Source organism: Colossoma macropomum, unplaced genomic scaffold, assembly GCF_904425465.1.
Source record: "Colossoma macropomum unplaced genomic scaffold, Colossoma_macropomum, whole genome shotgun sequence".
Classification (NCBI taxonomy): Eukaryota; Metazoa; Chordata; class Actinopteri; order Characiformes; family Serrasalmidae; genus Colossoma; species Colossoma macropomum.
In genome coordinates this window covers 37,566,686-37,587,952 of record NW_023494791.1, presented here as the reverse complement: position 1 = coordinate 37,587,952, position 21,267 = coordinate 37,566,686, and the positions used below count along the sequence as shown (strand labels likewise).

Genomic DNA, 21,267 nt, shown 5'->3' with positions numbered 1-21,267 from the left:
CTTGTTCCACCTTAAATGGTGCCTGAGGCGCCAGAATGCAACTGCTGCACCATTTAAAGTGGAAAATTTTGAACTTCAGACTTCTGAGCATTTGTCAGCTTCTCATTGCAGATGAAACGTATCAGGAAGCCAGCTGAGCGCTTCCAAAAGCGTTGATCGTCTCCAAATGATCGATGTTTGTCTTAAATCTTTTCCTTTGTATTTTTGTTAGCTACTAGCTAGGTTAGATTGTTCTCTGCATTGCTATGGTGACCAGCAGTCTCAGCGCCAACCTTGAAGGTTAAAGGTTGGTGAATTAGCAGTTAAACATTTAATCTTTAAGACAATTTATTACTAAAACTGTGTTTGAACGATCAGCAGAGCTTTATTTTACTGCAAAGGAGGATTATTTTATTTTTACCTAAAAATCTAATTCTGCTGTGGAGACGCAACAGAGCAGTAAAAGAGCCACATGTTGCCAACCTCTGGCTTAGAGTGGCATTTTGTTTTGTCGCGAAATTGATCCCATCTATTGGAAATCATGATTGATTGATTCCTCTGTCACTTTGTAATTATGCTAATAGTAATCTAACGTGTTAGGACTTCTGTTCAGTTCCTGAAGCCCTAACTAATAGGAGAGCTGGCTTAGCTGTATCCACACAGATACCACAGAGAAAAGCAATTGATTTTAACAATATTAGCAATTCCAGAGTTTAAATACAAGCATGATATTTTGGTCTCAGAGTGCCTAACCATGCTTAATTAGAACCAAAATTTGCTCCGTAGGGCTGGGAGCGATATCTCCAGACCGCTTACAATGGGGGGTTTCATGCCTGAAAAGAGATTTAGACAGCTGTGTGACAGTTTGCCTTGAACACAAGTTCTTCAAATCCCTCTCAGAGCATAATTGGTCCTGTTTAATTGGATGTAGTGCTGTGCAGTAGCTTTTGATGTCAGTTTTAATTCTGTTTTGTTGGTTCATTGTTCCAACTTATTCCAACTATTCCAACTTATCAAACCTCACAAAAGCAAAATGTTGTGATGGTGTTGTGAAAATGCCATATTGCCCACCTCTGGGCTCTGTGCTTGTACACAGGCATGTGTGCAACGTCAAGTCAGAGCACTTACACACGCAGAATTGCTCTCTTACCTCAAGTGGCCCATCCGTCACTACAGAACAGCTACAGGCCGTGAAGTCTGCAGCACGAAGTGCAGACTTGTACTTTTCTCCATTCAGCTGAAGTCCAGCAGTAGCGAAGGTTAAGGAGTTTGGATCCTCCCTGCTGCCAGTGCCCAGAGCGTGCCAAGAGCCAGTCCAAGATCATCCAAGGACAGGCTTTCACCAAAATGCATTATCACAGATCAGAAATTAGACCAGCCTGGCCAGGGCACAGCTCTGAGACCAGACTGGCCATTAAATTGAGTGCGTGCTCTGCAGTTAAACTCATTTAAAGAGATAGTTTGGCTAAAAATCGAGGTCACGAACCCCAAACTACATCTTTGAGTAGTTACTGTTCAGAAAGGTTGAGAAAGACTATTCTGCTGGGAGCTGCCCACCCCGAACCCCTGCATGTCTGCTTTTGTTTTTTTTTTTGTTAAATTTAAGCTGTTAAGACATTCATCCATCGGTGTGACTTTAAGCACACTCTATAATTTAATCACTATGCAAGTTTCCCTCATGAAAAATGACTTTTATTACCTTTTTATTTTGGTAGCATCAATTGGCAAGTTGCCAGTAGTAGGTTACAGACAGCAGTTTTGCTTAGTTACCCAGGTTGCCATCATTGTTACATATGTTTTGACAAGAATGTGCACCACTAAAAGTCATTACGTTCAGAATCTGATGTGAATAAACAAAATTAAAGTGTAAAATATTCAAGTACGAAAACTTTATACACTGCATGCAACGCATTTTGCTAAGTTATTTGCACCAAAAAAATGCACAAATGGTGATCTTTGACTACTTTGCTTGGAAAAGTAAAAGTAGTGTAAAGAGCTTCATTCAGAAGCTGAAACTTTGAGTGCTTCTACATTCCATGTTTGTAGCTCAGTTTGAGCTGTTTTTAAAGATTCTGATCTTTTTAACGTTTGAGATAAAGTTCTAATTACTGATTCAGTTTGTCATCTTGGTTGTCGTCATGCCAACGGCGGAGACAACCAGGATTGGTCAAGGAGTTCATGTCGCTGGCTAAAGTTTGCCTCGACCTGAAGCTAATAAAATGTGCATTTTTGCTGACCAAAAATTGCGTTTGATGCGCAAGGTTTTAGTTACACACATGCCCGAATTAATTTCTTGTCGTCTGAATAAATCGTACAAATAAGACAGGGTGTAGACTCCTTAAGACTGGTCTTACTAGCGTGTACTTTGGTTGGTGCAATGAATGTGAATTTCTCTATAAAAACTAGCTACAACCAGCTTAACAGTCAAGTCTGTCTTAGTTAAGACCTGGTGCAATGGCTAACTAACAAGTAAAGGAAGTTTATGACACCACTTAGCAGTGTACCAACCGCATACCAAAATTACCTGACGACTGCCTCAAACCACATCGAGTTGTTAAGTAATCTCAAGTGATGTGCTGTTATCTGTAATCTGCTACTACTGTGTTTAGCTATATTTTGCAAAGTTAAACACAGTAGTAGCAGAAACCCCTTGAAGCCTAAATTTTGTCTGTGCTTTTGTCTATTTTAATAAAATATACAGTGTCATATAGTGTTTGAGATTACTTTTTGAGGCAAGTGTATGATGGTTTAGGATGCTAATTGGTAGATTATAAGCTTCCATTATTTGTTAGCTATGTTAACCTCATGGCTTCGGTACAAAACTAAAGAAGCCAAATTCAGACAAATGTCTAATAGTCTGAAAAAACGAAAAAACGTTCTTTACTTTTAATGTAAGTCAATGGAACCAGACGTTTTTCCAAGTCATTTTGGGCTGTTTCTTTTGGTTCATTCGTCATGAAATTTACAAACAAAGTAAAGGACAACAGGCGTTTTCAAATTATGTCAAAAACTGAAAACTGGTTTTGCATCCAGAGCCTCATTTGTGTCCAGTGTCAACATGCAGGGCTGAGAATAAAGTCCTAATGAAGGCAAAGAATGTTCAGATCACTACGACTCATCAGTCAGGCTGACTTTGAAAGATCCTCTCTGGAATGTTCCTCAGACAGTGCGAGACTTCGCAGCCAGAAATAGATGAACCTCACTGCCCCAGCCAGTTATGGAAAAGAGCTGAACGGGCCTGTTTCTGCAGCTCAATGTGCCCTGAACTCAGCCATATCGTGACACGCTGCTGACTTGGGCTTGTCCACCCTACAACTCACGGACTCTGATCCACTTTGATAGGCCTTTGTGCTGAATACGATCTACACAACTTTTCTGTGAATAAATGCACACTGACTGCTGAATGTATGAAAATACACTGTGACTGTTACACAGTAGAATTGTGGTCCTCTTTTGCTTTCAGCTAGCAGTATTACTGCTGCAGTGATTCGTAGCAGTTGACCCAGCTAGATGTGATTTAAACAATTCAATTCGCACACACACACACACACACACACACACACACACACATTCACACACACACACACACACACACACACACACATTCACACACACACACCTAACACAGTTGACCTAAGATTAAATTATACTTTACCCTTATGATTTCTCAGATTTTTCTTTTTTTATCCTGTTTCATGGTCGCTCTGTAAAACAGCTCATCACAAAAACAATTTTCAACATTTGAGAATTTTAATAATACAATATTTTACAATACAATACAATATAACAATATTTTAAGAGGTTTAACTTAGGAATTTGTATAAAACAGAATCATGTTTGTTCATTTGTCACAGATTTTGGTCACTGATGTTATCAGGAATCTTATATTTCATTTTAACACAGTATTTTCAGCTCTATTAAACTGCTTCTTTGGGTCAAGGCCCATCAGAGAGGAAGCATCTCAAGGCATGAGAAGGCAAGTCACACTCGCTCATTACATTTCATTCATTTATTAATAATTTTGGCAGCACATAACTCCTATGTGTCACCAGTGTTATGTGCTTTAATGGCTGGGTAATTAAATTTTTGTCAAAATAATGTCATTTATCATTTTTACTACTGATTTTAAATAGTTGCACAAGGTCACCTGACGACCAATGAGTCAGCCAATTTACAAAATCCTCAATTTTAACCAGAATGTCATTGGAGTCACAGTCACTGGTGTAAAACCAGTGACATGTACAATATGTTTGGAATTAAACTCTCCTCTTTGCATATATGATAACAGGAGATGTTCATGGACTTATTAAGATTATTTGTTTTGGGATGAGAGAAATAGATTTTTTAAAAATGTATCCACCTGAATTCCCCCTCCAAATTATATATAATAGGTATATATTAAGAAATCAAATTAAATCACATCTCAATTATTCAATTAATTAAATCAGTTAATGAAAAGGGATGGCACGGCTCTACTGCACCATAATTCAATCCGCAAAAGGCTTGATGATTATGAATCGGGGCCCAGATTCATTAATGTTTTTAAAAAAAATGTATCAGTGTTGTAACTAGGCTATTACACCATTTCTCTTGAGACATATTGAATACAGCCAGAGAATTACATACGTTTTGAATGGGATTTAGCAATTAGCACTATTTGAGACATTTATTTAAATGTCTTACACAGTTTAGAGGAAGATATGTAAATGTGCACTAGTAAAACATTCCATGATTGGTCAGTCATGGGCTGGATGTTAGGGAACCAGCCCTGTGATTCCCTGAACCGACAGCACGTGACTGAAGTGCCCTTGAGCAAGGCACCTAACCCCCAACTGCTCCCTGGGCACTGTGGATAGGGCTGCCTACCGCTCTGGGCAAGTGTGCTCACTGCCCCCTAGTGTGTGTGCATTCACTAGTGTGTATGTGGTGTTTCACTGCACCGATGGGTTAAATGCGGAGGTGACGTTTCCCCGTTGTGGGTCCAATAAGGGTCACTTAATCTAGTCTAATCTCATGACTTTTCTCCTGCAGTATCGTGTTTTGCTTCAGTCTTGTTTGTGCGGTTTAATTCCGGTGATGTAGCAAAGCCAACTCAGAAATATTTTCAGATTGTGATTGCGGATATACAAAAAGTAACCCATAATTACTCAAGTAGTTTTCCAATAAACAACATATTTATTTTTGCTTGAGTAATTTCCTTTAGTAATATATTGACTTGTACTCAAGTAAATTATCACTACAGTAACACTATTTTTACTTAAGTACGGATTTTCGGTACTTTCCACCCCTGGTTATTTAACATCAATGAATACAGTCGTATGCAAAGGTTTGAACACCCTTGTCAAGTGATGTGTTTCTAAGTTAAAATAAGTAAAAAAAAAAACTTAATTAAGACATTTTCTGCAAAATTTCTTTTTATTTTCTGAATTATACATATTAGAAAAAATAAAACAAAATATAAAATGTGCCATAATTTTTCCACAGGCTAAATTTTATCTCTTTTCTCCAGTATGTGAAACCCAGCAAATAAACAGAAGTGCAGAACTGTGTTCTCTTTAAAGGATATGTTAACTTATTTTTCCTTAGAACATCAACAGGTCATGTAATTTACATACTTTTGCATACAATTGTATCAAATTTGTATTTTTAGGGACCCTTAACTCATGAAGAGCCCTATTTAGCTGTCTACAGTAACATGTGGCTCTTTTACTGCCCTGTTGAGGCTCCACAGCTGAATTAGATTTGTAGGTAAAAATAAAATAATCCTCCTTTGCAGTAAAATAAAGCTCTGCTGATCGTTTAAACACAGTTTTTACAATAAATGGTCTTAAATGCTGGAGTAATATAGCCTATATCTGCTAATTCACCCTTTGGCGGACATCAATGATTTGGAGACGAATGAACTTATTTGCATTCATAAGCACTCAGCTGGATTCCTCATATGTTTAATCTGCAACGGGAAACTGTCAAACACTAAAAAGTCATATAGCTGAAGCCATTAACTCATTCGCCAGCTTCTGATTAGAATTTTCCCATTCCACTTTAAATGGTGCAGCAGTTACATTTTGGCACATAAGGCGCCATTTAAGGTGGAACAGGAACATTTGAACAAGAAGCTGGCGACTGAGAAGCTTTGCAAAAAGTACAATGTTGAAAGACGTTTTACAAGAAACTCTTCTACTTGTGTTTCCTGCTGGAGATGCGAGAAAAGCTGTGCTAAAGCTTAAAGCAGAGCAAAGTAAGTCTGATACTGAGACATATTTACAGCCAAAATGGTAAAATGAACATAAAGTGTTGTGGCTCCCAAAGTGGTTTGATTTTTGCTGAAAAGACAAAATGGCTCTTCTTAACATTTGGGTTGCGACACCTGGCCTAGTGCAAAGACTACTTCTACATTAGAAAGATCCAGCCGGTCTGGGTTCATGCCAGTTTCCTCCCTTTTGATGCAAACACAAGCTACCTGAGTGCTTATCGCTCCTTCTTGTGGAGAATCTTCAGAATCTCACTTACCAGTTGTATCTAGCTTTTTATTCTCTGTCCTCTTCTCCTTCTCTCTCGCTCTATTAGCCTCTCCCCCCTCCCTCCTTCCTTCTGCTCCTGTATTTTCTCTCCGCGCTGGAGAGCTTTTTGTGGAAGTGTGTGCAGCGTTCTTTCTCTTTCTTTCATTCCGCACATGTTTTGCATTAGTGGACATAATAGAGTAGCTTATTGGGAGACTAACTCAATTATTCTTGAGGGCTCTTGTCACTTTCTCAGCCAAGCAGGAGCCCTCAGCTGGAGCTTCAGCCTTACAGTACAGCCTGCTACTTTCCCTTCTCTCCACTTTGCCTGTTATATCCCTCTCTCTCTCTGTTTCTGCTTCTATCTACCTCTGTCTCTCTCTCAGTGTCTCTCTCGCCTGTCTCTCAGTGTGCCTCTTTACTGAGACACCTCACATGGCAGTAATTGAATTGTCTGTTGTTTTGGTTCACCACACCTGAGAAGAAGCAGCTCATCTCTTACTTTTTCATCTCTTCTCTCCTCCACCTCTCTTTGCTTGCGCCCTCGCTCCCCCCCCCTCCCTGGCTCTCACTCATCTTACTCGGTTTTGATGTGTGTGTGAAGTCTGCTGATGGTTTTCCATTCACCCTCTCTAACGCAGAACCATGACGCAGTGGGCCTCTTCACTGCACTTCAATGAGATGCAGAGTTAGGAAAACATCTGAGTATCAGAGACTTGTGCCAGTCAAATCTAGAACACTGTGACTAGGGGGAGAACGTTCCTGAAAAGTACAAATGCTAGGAGAACATTCTAGAAGAGTGTGCATGGTGGGAGAACATTGTACAACAGTGCGAATGCAGCGAGCATTCTAGAACAGCGTGTGTGATGGGAGAAACATGAATGAGGAGAACAGTCTAGGGCAATGTAAATGAGAGGGAACATTGTAGAATGATGTGTATGTTGGAGAACTTTCTAGAATAGTGTCAGTGGTGGGAGAACTAACGGGCAAAATAATTTAAATGAAAGAAATCGTTCTAGAACAAGGTGAATGAGGGGAGAACATTCTAGGACAGTGGGAATGGTAGGAGAACACACTAGAACATTGTGAGTGGGGAGAGGAGCGTCCAGGTTAGTGTAAATTTTGAGAACATTCTAGAACAGCGTGAATGGAAGGACAACTTTCCAGAGCAGTGTGAGTGATGGAAGAACAGTTGAGAACAATGTGAATGAAGGGGAGCCATTTGAGAACAAAATGGATGATGGATGAACATTCTTGAACACTGTAAGTGATAGGGGAATATTCTAGAACAGGAAGAATGCATGGACATCATTCTAGAACAGTACGAATGTGGCAGGGAACTATCTAGAAAGTGTGAATGGGGAGAACATTGTAGAACAGCATGAACGGTAGGTGAACTTTGTGGAACAGTGTGAATGGACATTCCTCACATTCTAGATGAATGAGGGGAGAACTTTCTACAATAGTATGATTCTAGGAGAACTTTCTGGAACAGTGTAAATGCAGGGTGAACATTTAGAGTCTGTATCAACAATAGGAGAACACTAAAACAGCATGACTGAAGGAGGAGAACATTTTAACGATGTGAATGAGGGGAGAAAATTCTAGAATAGTCTGATTGAAGGGAGACCATTCTAGAGCAGTGTGAGTGGTAGGAGAATATTGTAAAACACTGTCAATAGGGTGAGATCAACCTAGAATAGTCTGAATGGGGAGAACATTCTAGAACAGCATATGTAGTAGGTGAACATTGTAGAACAATGTGAATGGTGAGAGAACATTCTAGAACAATGTGAATAGTGGGAGAACTGTCTAGAGCAGTGTAAATGAGGGGGGAACATCATAGAATGATATGAATGGTGGGAGAACATTCTAGCACAATGTGGATTTTGAGAGAACATTCTAGAGCAATGTGAATAGTGGGACAACTTTCTAGAGCAGTATAAATGAGAGGGGAACATCATAGAATGATGTAAATGGTAGGAGAACATTCTAGAACAGTGTGAATGGGCATCTGTCACATTCTAGATTAATGTGAATGCGGGGAGAACATTCTACAATGTTCTGAATCTAGAACATTCTAGAACAGTCTCAATGAAGGGAGAACATAGTAGAGGAGTGTGAGTGGTAGGAGAACATTGTAAAACAGTGTAAATGGGATGAGAGCAATCTAATACAGTCTGAATGAGGGAGAACATTCTAGAATAATTTGAGTTTGGAGAGAACCATTTAGGACGTTCTAAAATAGCATGAATGGTAGTAAAATTAGAGGAAAATGTGGTGTGAGTTGGGGAGAACTTTTTAGATCAATCTGAATGAATAAACATTCTAGAACATTCTAGTGTGAGCGGTCCGTGGACGTTCTAGAGACCTCCAACAATCATATAGCACACCAGCCCAACGTTTGGGTTTGGCTATGGGCTTATTGATATGTTCACATCCTAAGACTTATTATTCAGTACATACATGGAGCACAGTGCATATTTATTGTGTTATTATTAAGATACAGAATTGAAGGATGTCTCTCTCTCTCTCTCTCTCTCTCTCTCTCTCTCTCTCTCTCTTTGCAGACGGAGCAGTTTGTTCATGCTCTGAAGGATGAGTTGGTGAAGAGTGCTCTCTTGGCGCTCCACGCTGCGCGGCCCGGCTACGTCAGCAAGAGCCAGACGTCCAGTCAGCCTGAGGCTCACTCAACCCCAACCCAAAACCAGAGCCCAAACCCAAACCAGACCCCAGAGCCAGACGCTGTTGTCTGCAACAATGTGGCCGGATCTCAATCTCCCCCTAAAAGGGAAAATCCACCACCTCCTAAACGACAGGACATCCCCCACCACAAGGAGTATGATGAGGAGGAATGGGCAAGTTTACACTTCACTTCTTCTGTATTCTCTGGTAGTGTTTATATAAGGACCGACCGATTGGCTATGTACCGGTATCAGATGGTTTTCAGCCCAAATATGCAATCGGCGATCAATATTTCTCTAAGCTGATCCTAAAAACTGATTAGTTACATAAAACTAATGAGCCATATTTAAGGATTGCTGCAGCCCTTTGTGAGGCTCCTTGGTCACAGGACCCTGCAGTTCCTCGTTCAAACGCTAGATGGAAATACAAGAGCTGGAAGGCTGTGTATGGCTGTGTTAAAGTGGCTGTATTTAACCGAAGGAGCATCAAGCGCAGGCAGAGCCTCAAACTCCCCCACTGACCTGTGGAAATACCTGCAGAATCGCTCATCATGCAGCTTCAGCTAGCTCTTGTAAGAGGTAGTGGGGCTCCCTACGTTTCTTTTGTAGAATGGGATGTACCCAGTGTAAGCACCGTTTAGTTGCAGTGCTTAAAGGAAAAAAGTTTTGAGAGTAATTAGACAGAAAAACGCTTCAATCTTGGTGTGAAAGTCCTACTACATTAAAATCATCCAAATAGAACTTAGAAATATTAGGTGTGAATAGACCTTAACAGTTCGGCCCCGCCCTCGATCACTATCATCTATCGGCCGATAATGCAAGGGCAATTGGTATTGGCTCCAAAAACACTGAACGGTCCATCCCTAGTAGTATTCTCCTGTATGTATGAGCGATGTTCAGACTTTCTCAGGGTCGTGGGGTGGGGGGTCTTTGTGTTTAGCATAGAAAGCAGAGTGTATTTTCATATGCCAGTTGATTACTGTTTTGCAGGCGCCATTCTTTAGTCAGTGTTGTTTCATTATAGCCTGTGTTGCTGCGTTCAACATCAAATACCATCTGCTTCTAGAGTTGTAATGTAATTTGTCACTATGTGGATTTAGATGTCCAAATGTATCCAGACATAGTGAATTCAGCTACTTTGAGGTGGGTTTAATTGCACATACACCACTTGTATAATCTCCATAGAAATACATTGCCAGTAAAATGGGACACTCTGGAGCACCCGCACATAGGTCTAAGATCACCACGCCCGATATTAAACGGCGGCTAAAAGGGTATAAAGTCCCTAAGCATTGGGCTGTGGAGCAGTAGAACTGCATTCTCTGGAGTGATGAAGCTCCATCCAATACGTTTGGGATAAGTTGGAGTGATCCAGAAGTAATCATCTAAATTCAGTACCTGACCTCACTAATGCTATTATGGCTGAATGCAATCAAATCCTCACTGCAGTGTTCCATTGTAAAGGCTTCCCAGAAGAGTTACTGCAGAAAGGGAACAAAATCTCTATTAATACCCTTGGTTTTAGAAGAAACGAATGAATGAGCAGTTGTCTACAAACTTTTGGACAATATATATACACTTTATAGATATACACTAGTTTTATACAGTGATAGATTAGCGAAAGTTCTTCAGCCCATGATATAACATATAGGTCAGACCGAGGCCCAGGTGGCCCCCTGTTCTTCGGTCCATAGTGTTTAGGGGTTTTGAGTGTGCGCTAAAGGTTTCAGGAAGAAAGAAGGAAATAGTCGGTGAGACTTTTTGAAAGTTCTCGTCGTCTCCATGGAGGCAGGAGAACGGGTCAGCGATCATGCCTCCGGCGACAGGCTCGCTTGCAGCAGCGGCCGTGAAAACTGTTCATTAAAAAGCCTTAACGGGCGCCACAGCTGCCGGGTGGAAGTTTGAAAACTTTCTGTGTGGTATCAAGGAGCACAAAGAGGGTAGGCAAGAGAAGCTTTCTTGGTACTCTCACTCACTACTGGCCACAGACAAGTGGATATTAGAAGTTGGTGTCTGGCATCTTACTCCTCTAATTGCATTCTCCAGTGAGTGTATGGTGTGTGTGTGTGTGTGTGTGTTCTTGTTTGCCTGCCTATCAGTGTCATAGCCATGGTTAACAGCAGGGGATTAGCAGCAAAGCTAAGACAACAATCTCTAATCAATGATGAAATGACTCGCTTGCCTTTGAGTGCAGCTTAGAAGTGGAAAAAGAGGGGGAAAAAAGCAAAAAAGAAAACGGTCCCTGAAAAGAAAAAGAAACAAAGGACACACAGAGTGTGTTATTATACTTAACGCTATGGGTAGCCTAATTACTCTTGCGGCACAAGGACAAGAGACATGGGCGAGCGTGGAAATTTGTAGGTGCAATGGAAAAATAACAAGCCCAGGACCACGGGGGATATGCATGGTCTCGAAGATGGAGAGAGGGAACACCAGAGAGCCGATGACCTAAAACACGCTGCTTTAAGGAATTATGGATCTCTGTAGTGCTGGCCAACTGTCCAGTCCAATGTGGCACACACATGTGGGCAAATTTGGGCTGCACTTGTATTAATGTTGTGACTGAGAAGAGACACAGTTACACTTTTGTTTTTTTGACATTGCTCAATTGTTGCTCAATATTTCCTCTGTTACAAGCATTAGTAAGAGGTTTCAGGGTGGAATGAAGATTGTAATTCAGATAATTAGTTCATCTGATGTCTCAAGTCTCAGTTTGCTGGTTACTTTACTGCAGAGAGCTGTAAGAAATGTGGATTATGGGGTTTATTTTGATTTTATAACATTTGTATATCAGATATGGTGTAGGATATAGTGGACTGCTGACCAGTTTATAATTTGTTAGTCTTTTGTTAATCTCAGTATTGTCCAAGCTTAGTATGTCTGTGGGTTTTTAATGGTCTATGTGTTATCCAATGAAATTATACAGGCCGATATTCAAATACGTCACATTTATTATTGATTAACCAGTGTGTTTGGTTTGTGCAGCCTAATGCTAATGCTTAGGACAAAAAGTGCTTTCTTTTTGAAGGAAATCAAATATATTCCATTTAAGAAGAAACATAGCGGCTAAGAGACGTAAAGGAGAATTCCCACCAGCTTTTCAAAATTACTGAATAAATAATTCATTTAGATGTAATACAGTGGTTTGGTCTGAAATGCACCATTATTGACGAGTCAGAATGTCACCGTACAGAAATGCGTGGTTTCAAATGCACGATCTGATGCCTGAGACATTGTTTTATGGTAGTTCTGAGGTAAGATTTTGACCTAAAACATACTTTTCAGATCCAGGGTATTGTGAACATGCAAAAGGCAAAGCAGTATCCAAAGAAAACTTGATTTGTCAAATTTACAACTATGGTACCCTTATCAAAATTACAGATATGGATAGTAAATATAATGGCTACATTTCTATAGACATAAAAACCCTTGGTTCTTATTACCACGACTCTAAAGAAGGAGTGAAGAAGTGCAAAGAGTTTGTTTGTTTATTTACAATGGTCCAACCACTCTGCATGACTGTTTACATCTCATCCATTGAATTATGCAGACATTTTGAAAAATCGGTGGATTTGCCCTTCAGTCTTAGACTTAAAAAACAGTTCACAAGATAACACTTTTCTTTAGGATTTAAAGCTTATTAAAGCTAATCTGAAAACACAACCCATACAGCTGTGTCTCAGTTTGAATCAGCCTGGCTCTAACTCTCGTTGTGGCCTCTCTAGGATAGGGTGTGGGCCAACGTGGCGAAGAGTCTGAACTGTGTCATCGCTGTGGTGGACAAACTACAGGAGCAGGACAACAACAAACAGGATTCCACTCCTGACCAGGCACTCGCTGATGTCATCACCTCCCACAATCCTGGTAAGAGCCAGCTCCCTTATACGGCTTACTGTAGATTAACACCTGATAATTAATTAAGGAGGTGAATTTCCTGCTCTAACACACCTGATCCAGCTCATTAGGCCTTTCTGAAGAGCCACCGCAGGTCAAGGGTAACCCAGTCTTAGAACGAAGGGTCCTGAGTGGTCCTTGGCTCGGATGTATGGCTGTAGGAAAAACCTTTAATTGGTATTGAACCTTTACATCATGTGGAGATTCTTTAAACTCTAAACATCTTCTTCATCTCGAAAATAGTTCTTTAAAGAACCATCCATTGTAAGGTTCTTTAGGGAACCAGAAGTGTTTCTGCTGATTTATATTTAAAGAGACACTCTGGCCAAAATGAAAAATTAATCTCTACATCTGCTGGCTCGCCTCATGTAACAGCACCTCACGGAACAGCACCTCACGTAGTCTCTAGAGCGAGATTTGCTGGCTTAAAGACCAGGAAAACCCTTCTGATGATGTAACTTGAAGGTAGGAAGAACCTTTGAAAAACCTTTGAATGCAGGTACTGTCAGTGCTCAGAGCAACCCGAATATCATGTCATGTTTACTAGCCTCTACATCAGCGGCTATACTAGGTGTCAGGATGTTTTTTATTCCTAATGATTGTATGATGTATTTATGTAATGCATGCTGGGTATTGTAGTGCAAAAACACAAAAATGATGCAAAGTTGTGAATTCTGTCAAACCGATGAGGCTGAGGGATACAACGCTGCGCTACAAGTACCTCATAATATGACAAGTAACATAATAAATGCTAGTTTTAGGCTGGAATGCCCCTTCAGGAGTGCAGGTCAGGGTTGGGAGCCTTTTGTAAAGTACCAAAGCCTCTCCAGAGGTTGTTTTGATTAGAAAGCTCAATTCTGGCTGCTGTCTTGCACCCCTATTATTTTGTCTACAATCCTTGTTGCCTCTGTTTTCACTTTTATTGCATCTCTCTTCTATTTTCCTGCACTTTTTAAGACAAGCTCAACACTTCAGATCATCTTCCCTTATGTGACTGCAAATTTTGCGAGGCAGCGGAGACTGAGATTGGTTTTATTTGTTCAAGCGGCCTCTTTGCGGGATGGCCGCTAGCAGTAAAGTTCAAATGCAGCTGCTTGGAAGAGAGGAGAAATTAAACTCTGTGGAATTCATAAAGGGCATGTATTAAAGGATGGACAATTTTATCTCTTGTTTTCTCCACTCTTCTGTATTCAGGGCTACACAGGCATTGAATGATCTGCTGAGCATTTTTCTCTCTCCTCCTCCTCCTCGTTATCTCTGTCTGTATGTTCAAATGAGCAGAAAGGCATAGTGCCCATTCAGAGGCAGTGTGTGGGCACTTTTATGCTGTACAAACAATTCTACTAAATGTTTGATTTGTATACTACAAACATGCAGAGGAATATTATGAAGGTGAAAAGATGATGCTTTTATCTAACCTCCAAGACATCAAACCCAGCTAGCAATTATTACATTCACCACCTCTGTAGAAAGGTCAGCAGACGTTCTGACATTGTCAACTGCCACAAACACACATCCACACACTGTCAGACAGTGAGATAAGACATTGGTTTTATCAGCGCCCATGTGGGGGTGAAACCGAGTAGAGAGGCTTTAGGAGCGGCCTGATGACATTAGCTGTCAGCGGGGGAGTGCTGTAATTGAGGGGAGTGAAAACTGAGCGCTTGACCTCCAGCACTGAGCTTTGATTTGAGAGGTGTTCATCATCAGCGCATAAACACTGCTTCGCGCAGCTGTTAGGCTGTGCTGCCATCTAGTGGTCATCAGCAGAACCTTAGTCCTGAGCATGTCCTTGGTTGCATGATGTGTTAATGGTTTGTTTCTGCCACCTCAAAGATAACATAACATCCTAAATGTTCTCTGTAGGCGAAGAACCTTTAGGTGTTTTACTGTTTTCTCTACACTCTGAAAAGTGGTGTGTTTTCATGAAATCCTGAAATCATTCACTTATCAGCCACTTATGGTCCTTATATGGAGACTTAGCTACTAAAACAGTCTCTTTCGATTTCACTGTATTTATGATGAAAACTAATACATTTACATATATCAGTAACAATAGCAGCCTGTTTCATTCTCAGGGTTAACTCTATATCCCAGGCTGTTTTTGTTAGCAAATACTGTAATATGTAAAATGAATAATGGCTGTTTTTTTGTACATCAAACCACACAAATGGAAAAAGTAGCAAAAATACAAAAGTAGACCTGAAGGAAAAAAATGAAATGCATGAAAAATGTCAAATACAGGCCCTTTAAATATCAACACTTTTTTCTGTGTTACCCGTTTTAACATATTTTATGTCATTTTCAGGGTTTGAATTAAGGAGGCGCTGAGGGGGGGTCCCAGACCTCCCATAAGAGTAAATGGACCCCCTATAACTGTTATTTCCATTAAAAAGTGAATTGTCTATCAAAATGAACGTCCTTGCATAGAAGTGACTGTCGTCTTTTCTATGTTTACATCTTGTTTAACATGAGAAAACCTCACCTTGGACAAACTGTAAACACATCCAACCCAAGTTCCTTACGTAACCATACAGTTTAGTGCACCAAGCTGCATCGCTCCAGTTCAGAACTGCAGAAGCTTAATGCTTGAGTGCATCTCAAACTGCTGAGAATCCTTAGATACCGTTGTCAGCAACAGCTATGAAGACTAAGTAAAGAGAAAATAAATGTCATACCATGCTAGAAGCTAACAATTATGTTTTTTTCAGCAAAGCGTTTTCATTTCTGTTTGAGGGCATGCAGGTAACATTCACATTAGCTTACATGTATTTTTGTGCAGCAACCTATATATTTTTACACTAAATTTAATGGATTAAAACTGTGAATATATCAGATTTCGTATCACTAATAACTCTTCACAAACCTTTTTCAAGCTGGACAACTAGGCTGTAAAGTTGGTAACAGACCATAAGTGTGTTTGTTGCAGTTTAAAAGACTTTACTGTCTTTCTCAGAGTAAATTTTTTGCCACCTGTGATCTACTATGGCTTTCCGTGGTCTCTTTCTGGGTTTAATTTAAAGCTGTAATGGCATAATATTGAGTGTCATGCTTTAGAGACGTTGAATAAATTTGAACATCACCATCACCGAGCACCACCTCGTGTCTAATTTTGGACACTGCTCGACGCAGCATGTGCTGAATGCGGCAGCCTTCAGTGTAAAAATCATTTATATCATTTCTATTAACTTTGATAACTTATACTGACGTTAAAAGACAGCTGACTAATAAAACCTGTGGAGAACTACAGGGGTAAACCTAACAAAATACATTGTGAAAATAGTAATCATCAATACATAGATTATCTCATAGTAAGACTTTCCATCAATGGACCCCCCAAGTGCTCCACAGTTCAAACCCGGGTCATATTGTTTTCTGTTTTAACACATTCTATGTCAAAAGTAACACCAAAAGTGTTGTCGCAACTGAGCACAGAAAAAAATGTTAAGAAACATTAGTATGTTCACTTAAAGACAACACATTTTGCAACTTTTAACACAAAATGTGTTGTCTTTAAGTGAACATACTAATGTTTCTAGTTTGCAAGCCAAGAATTTCTGTGCTAATGTTGGCAGTTTAGCCAGGGAATTTCTGGCGAGGAGAGCTGCCACTCAGTAATGTCTTCTGGATTTGTGAGACACTAGAGGGTGCTCTTCGACCAGTCCAAAATTAATGGGTACCTATGGAGCTTTTGTGCAGAATTGTTGTTTGTAAGTACTTCAAACTTAGCTAGATTTATTTAGAGACCTCTCTGTGAAAATGTGTAAATGCACACAACCTAAGTGAGTAAGTAAAAAAATGAGTTTTTATTTTTTATAGGACTTTTCTAGACAAAAGCCACAAACTATTTCACAAGGAAAGATAAAATAGTTAAAATAAAGAGAAATAGTAAAAGTTATTGGAGCAAAAAAAAACATGCATATAAAACAAAACATGCATATAAAAAAAAGATCCACAAAAACACACAGAAAATACTAAAAGATAAAATATGAATTATTAAACAAAGAGCTAAAAATTACCATACAAATATTAAAACGAACTAAGATGAGAGAATAAAACTAAGTTTTAAGACTCTTCTTAAAACATGCACTGAGCCAGACAGTCTAATGTTCAGAGGAAGAGTCCCAGGGAAGGGAGCATAGACAGCAAAGACCCCAACTCCTTTTCATTTTATCTTTGTTTTTAGAAAGTCTAGTAGGTTCCAACTAGATGAACAAAACATCCTTATACTATTATATGGAGACAACAACTCAAATATATTTCGGGCATCACCATGCAGTGTCTGATAAGTGAGAACCATAATTTAAAAATCAATCCTAAAATTTACTGAAGGTACAACTGAAGAGAAACTAACACAGGTGTTTTTTTATTCTGTCATCATGAGGAGACAGGCTGCAGCATTTTCAACCTGCTGAAGGCAAGTCAGACTGAGACAAATGAACAGCGCATTGCAGTAATCCAGGCAGGATGAAATAAAAGCATGAACAATGTTTCAGTATCTTTAAAAGACAGGACACTTCTGAAGTTAGCAATGTTTTTAAATGAAAAAAGCAAGACTAAACAAATTTCATAGTAATTAAGAAAGTTGAGAGGCATCCAGTTCTTAATAGCTGCCTGACATTCAGTCAGATTGACAAACTGACTAAAATTATGTCTTATACCAGTACACCAGTACAACTGTTTGTCATCAGCATAAAAATTAAAATACAAAAACCACCTAAGTGAAGTATATAGAGGGAAAATGATATCTGCCCCAGGATAGACCCCAGAGGCACGCCATAGTTTAAAGCATCAGTAAAGAACATCATGTCACTAACAGACACAGCAAATCTCCTATTTGTTAAGTATGAGATAAATCATTCAAGGGTAGCTCCTGATATACCAACCCATAATGTGAGCCTTTTAATCAGAATACCATAGTCAGTTGTGTCAGAGGCTGCACTGAAGCCTAATAAAACCAGAATAGAAAAATGGAGTCCGACAGCATTAAAACACCATTTAAGACTTTAAGAAGGGCAGTCTCAGTACCATGTCCCAGCTAAAAATCAGATTGAAATTTTACAAAAATGTGGTTTGCCCCCCACCAGCCCGCACCCCTGTGCTATTTTAGAATAGTCAGGGACACAACCTGAAATGAGAGATTCATCTACACTAGCTTGCAGGTAAAGCGCTACAGATCTCAACACCTTTTTTAAAGAATTTAGTTGGGATCAAAGGGACTAGAAGATCGATGTAAGTGTTGCACAGTTGTTACTACATCACAGCTCAGGCAGGGTATGTCCAGAAAAGTGCATAGAGATTTATTATCTCTGATCCTGTTAATGTTAGAAAAATGTAAGAATTGTTCATAATCAATTGAAACAGGAACCAGGAACAAGAAGGGCCATCACTTACAAGAAGGTCAATATACAGAATAAAAACATTGGATTATGCTGGCATCAGTAATCAGATTACTAAATTAAGCAACATTTGCATTTCTAACCAGTGATTGTAAAAAGTCAACAAATGTTTCAGCTGCATGTATCAGATGCACAAGCAATTTAGACTGTTTACACCTACATTTGGCTTGTCTGCATTGACACTGGAGAAATAATGTCACTGTTTAACCAAGAGGAATTCACTAAAGGCTTGATCCAGGTTTTAACAGGCAGAGTCGTGTCTAACACAGCAGAGCATACATTGTTAAAATGTTTTACCAAGTCATTTATGTGAGTAGGCTGGGTAATGGATGCACTAAGTGACTCATTATTAAAAATTCAAGAATGAACAAAGGCAAGGGTTTGCAGTGCTGGCTTTAACAACCAACAAACCTTTCTCGTTCTTTAAGGAAATAATGGATGTTGTGTTCTCCAGGCTAAAGCAGTGAAGAACCTTCCAGATAGTTACTAGTATGAAGTGTAAAAGCCAGGGTCTGTCATGGTGTAGGGATTTATTACTGCTTATGGCAAGGGTAACTTGCTCATCTGTTAAAGCACTATTAACACTGAAAGATATGTACACATTTTGGAGCAACATATGCCTTTAGACACCGTCTTTTTCAGGGATATCCATGCTTATTTCAACTTCTTATTTCTGCACAAGTTACATCAGCATGTCTGTGTAGTGAGAGGGTGCACGTGCTAGACTGGGCTGTCTGTTTCCTGTTGAAAACATGTGGTGCATTATGAAGTGATAACGAAGGCTTCATACTGTTGCACAGCTGAAGACCTGTATAACCGAGGAATAGCACAATTCTGCCTTCAAAACCGGATCAGTTTGTGTCTTTAGTCCCTGAACGTTTATTAACTATTAAAAGCACACTTCATGCAAAACAGTAGTAAATATTCTCTCAAATTTTCTGGAACAAATATGGAACAAATTTATCAAATATTGTAACTTAGTACTGTTTTCAATTTAGTATAGGTCAAATAGAATCTTATTAATCACCGCTTTCTGTTTTGATTGACATTTAACATATTGTCCCAACTTTTTTGGTATTGGATTTGTGAAAAATAGATCCTAAGTATAACCATTCAACTATTGGTTGAAACTTTAATATCTTGTGAAAAATTAAAAGATTCCATAATGTTTGAAACTCACGGATGTTACACTCGCTAGCTAGTAAAATCGGATCATTACAGATGACAGTGTCACAGATGACAACAATTCAAAATACTCTGTTAGAAACTGGTAGAGTTTGCAGGGCGATACACAATGATACGTAAAACTGGTTTGTCACATGAAACCCTAAAAACCAAACTTTTAAAACTGGAAAATCTCCTTTACTCTAGATTTACTGGAAAGCAACTACAGTGATTCTTACATGCCGCAGCAAGGCCAACAAATAAGTCATGATAAATCTCTTATTAGACAGTGATCTAACATTACTCAAAGCCAGTTTAACAGGGAAGAGTGACTTGCTGTCAGTTTTGATGTGCAGTTTATGGTAGGCTTAGTGTGGATAAGATTACCTCCAGTTATTCAGGCCTCCAGATCTGCTTTCCTATTCCATTTTCTAATGATTACAGGTGTCTTCGAGCATTTATTTCTTTATCCTGGTAGTCACTTTTTTTTTTTGGTTGTCATGTGCGGAAGAATGTTTTAATGAAGGTTGGGCGTCAGATCTTTTCTCCAAGCAGATGAATCTGATGATGGAAGTTTGTGGAAAGAGTATTCAAAGAGAGCTCAATCAAAACTTGGTGAATGTCATGTAAGATATTGGCCCTCAACGGCAGCCAGATTACTTACTTTTGGTAGTGAAAACATTTTCTCATGCGTGCTTTGCTAAAGACTACACGTGACATGAGCATGTAAAGACAGCAAGCATTTTACAGAATGTTGGAAAAATGGCATTCAACCTAGTGAGAAGTGGGTGGGTGGGGTACTCAGCATCACCACTACTCGCAGTACTTCGTATGGCATCCACACTATTATGAACGACAATAACATTAAAAATAAAGGACGAGTTATTGCCTTTGCAGGGGAGGTGGTAGTATGGCCAATGGATATGGAAAAAAAATATTTTTATTTTTTTATTTAACCTTAGCCAACAGTAGCTACATAGAGCATATCTGTGAGTGGAGCGTGGATATGTCAACTACATTTACAGGTGATTTACATTCTGTATTAACAGGTTCAAGTCTATACTGTCTTTTTTCAGTTTGTTTTGGTGAGTGTGTAGCAAATAAGTGTGTGTTTATAGCAAAAGAAGCAAATCCTAATGAAATATTTTCTATGTACAAGCTTTAAATGTGGTATGGATTGAAAGTTTACAGTCCATACTTTTCACAGAGTTTCTCTGCTTGTTTCAGTCAGCTGTGACATAGAAAATTACACTGTGCTTTTGTTATCACTGTTTTCATTTCTTAATATAAAACACTAATGTAGGTAATATAAAACACTGTCTCTCTCCCTCTCTCTCTGTGTTAGCCGCAGACTGGAGGGATCAGCTCAGTCCTCTGGTGGTGGCCCTGAAGGATTGCGTGAGCGAGGTGGCCGAGAGAGCCAGCAAGTCCATGACTTTCGTGCTTCTACAGGAGGCAGCGTGCAGCACTCCCCATGGCCTTCAGCTCCAGCAGAGACGAGACACGGTATTCAGCCAAGCGGTCAGTATCACCCAGTATCACCAAATTTGTAACAAATCGCTGCTGTCGGAACAAAACCTCGTATCTCCATTCTTGTTTCAGTTTTTGACATAATTTGAAAATTTGCCTTTTACATTGTGTGTAAAT

At 39.5% G+C, this 21,267-nt stretch overlaps 1 protein-coding gene across 1 annotated transcript in view; it reads left to right on the top strand.

The window, feature by feature from the left end:
* inpp4b (inositol polyphosphate-4-phosphatase type II B) overlaps positions 1 to 21,267 on the top strand; it is a 413,125-nt gene that overhangs the window by 338,391 nt on the left and 53,467 nt on the right. Inside the window, exons 14-16 of the mRNA XM_036575007.1 lie at positions 9,050 to 9,337; positions 12,889 to 13,027; positions 20,966 to 21,141. Of these exons, the coding sequence (XP_036430900.1) occupies positions 9,050 to 9,337; positions 12,889 to 13,027; positions 20,966 to 21,141 (603 nt within the window). The remainder of the gene's footprint in view (positions 1 to 9,049; positions 9,338 to 12,888; positions 13,028 to 20,965; positions 21,142 to 21,267) is intronic.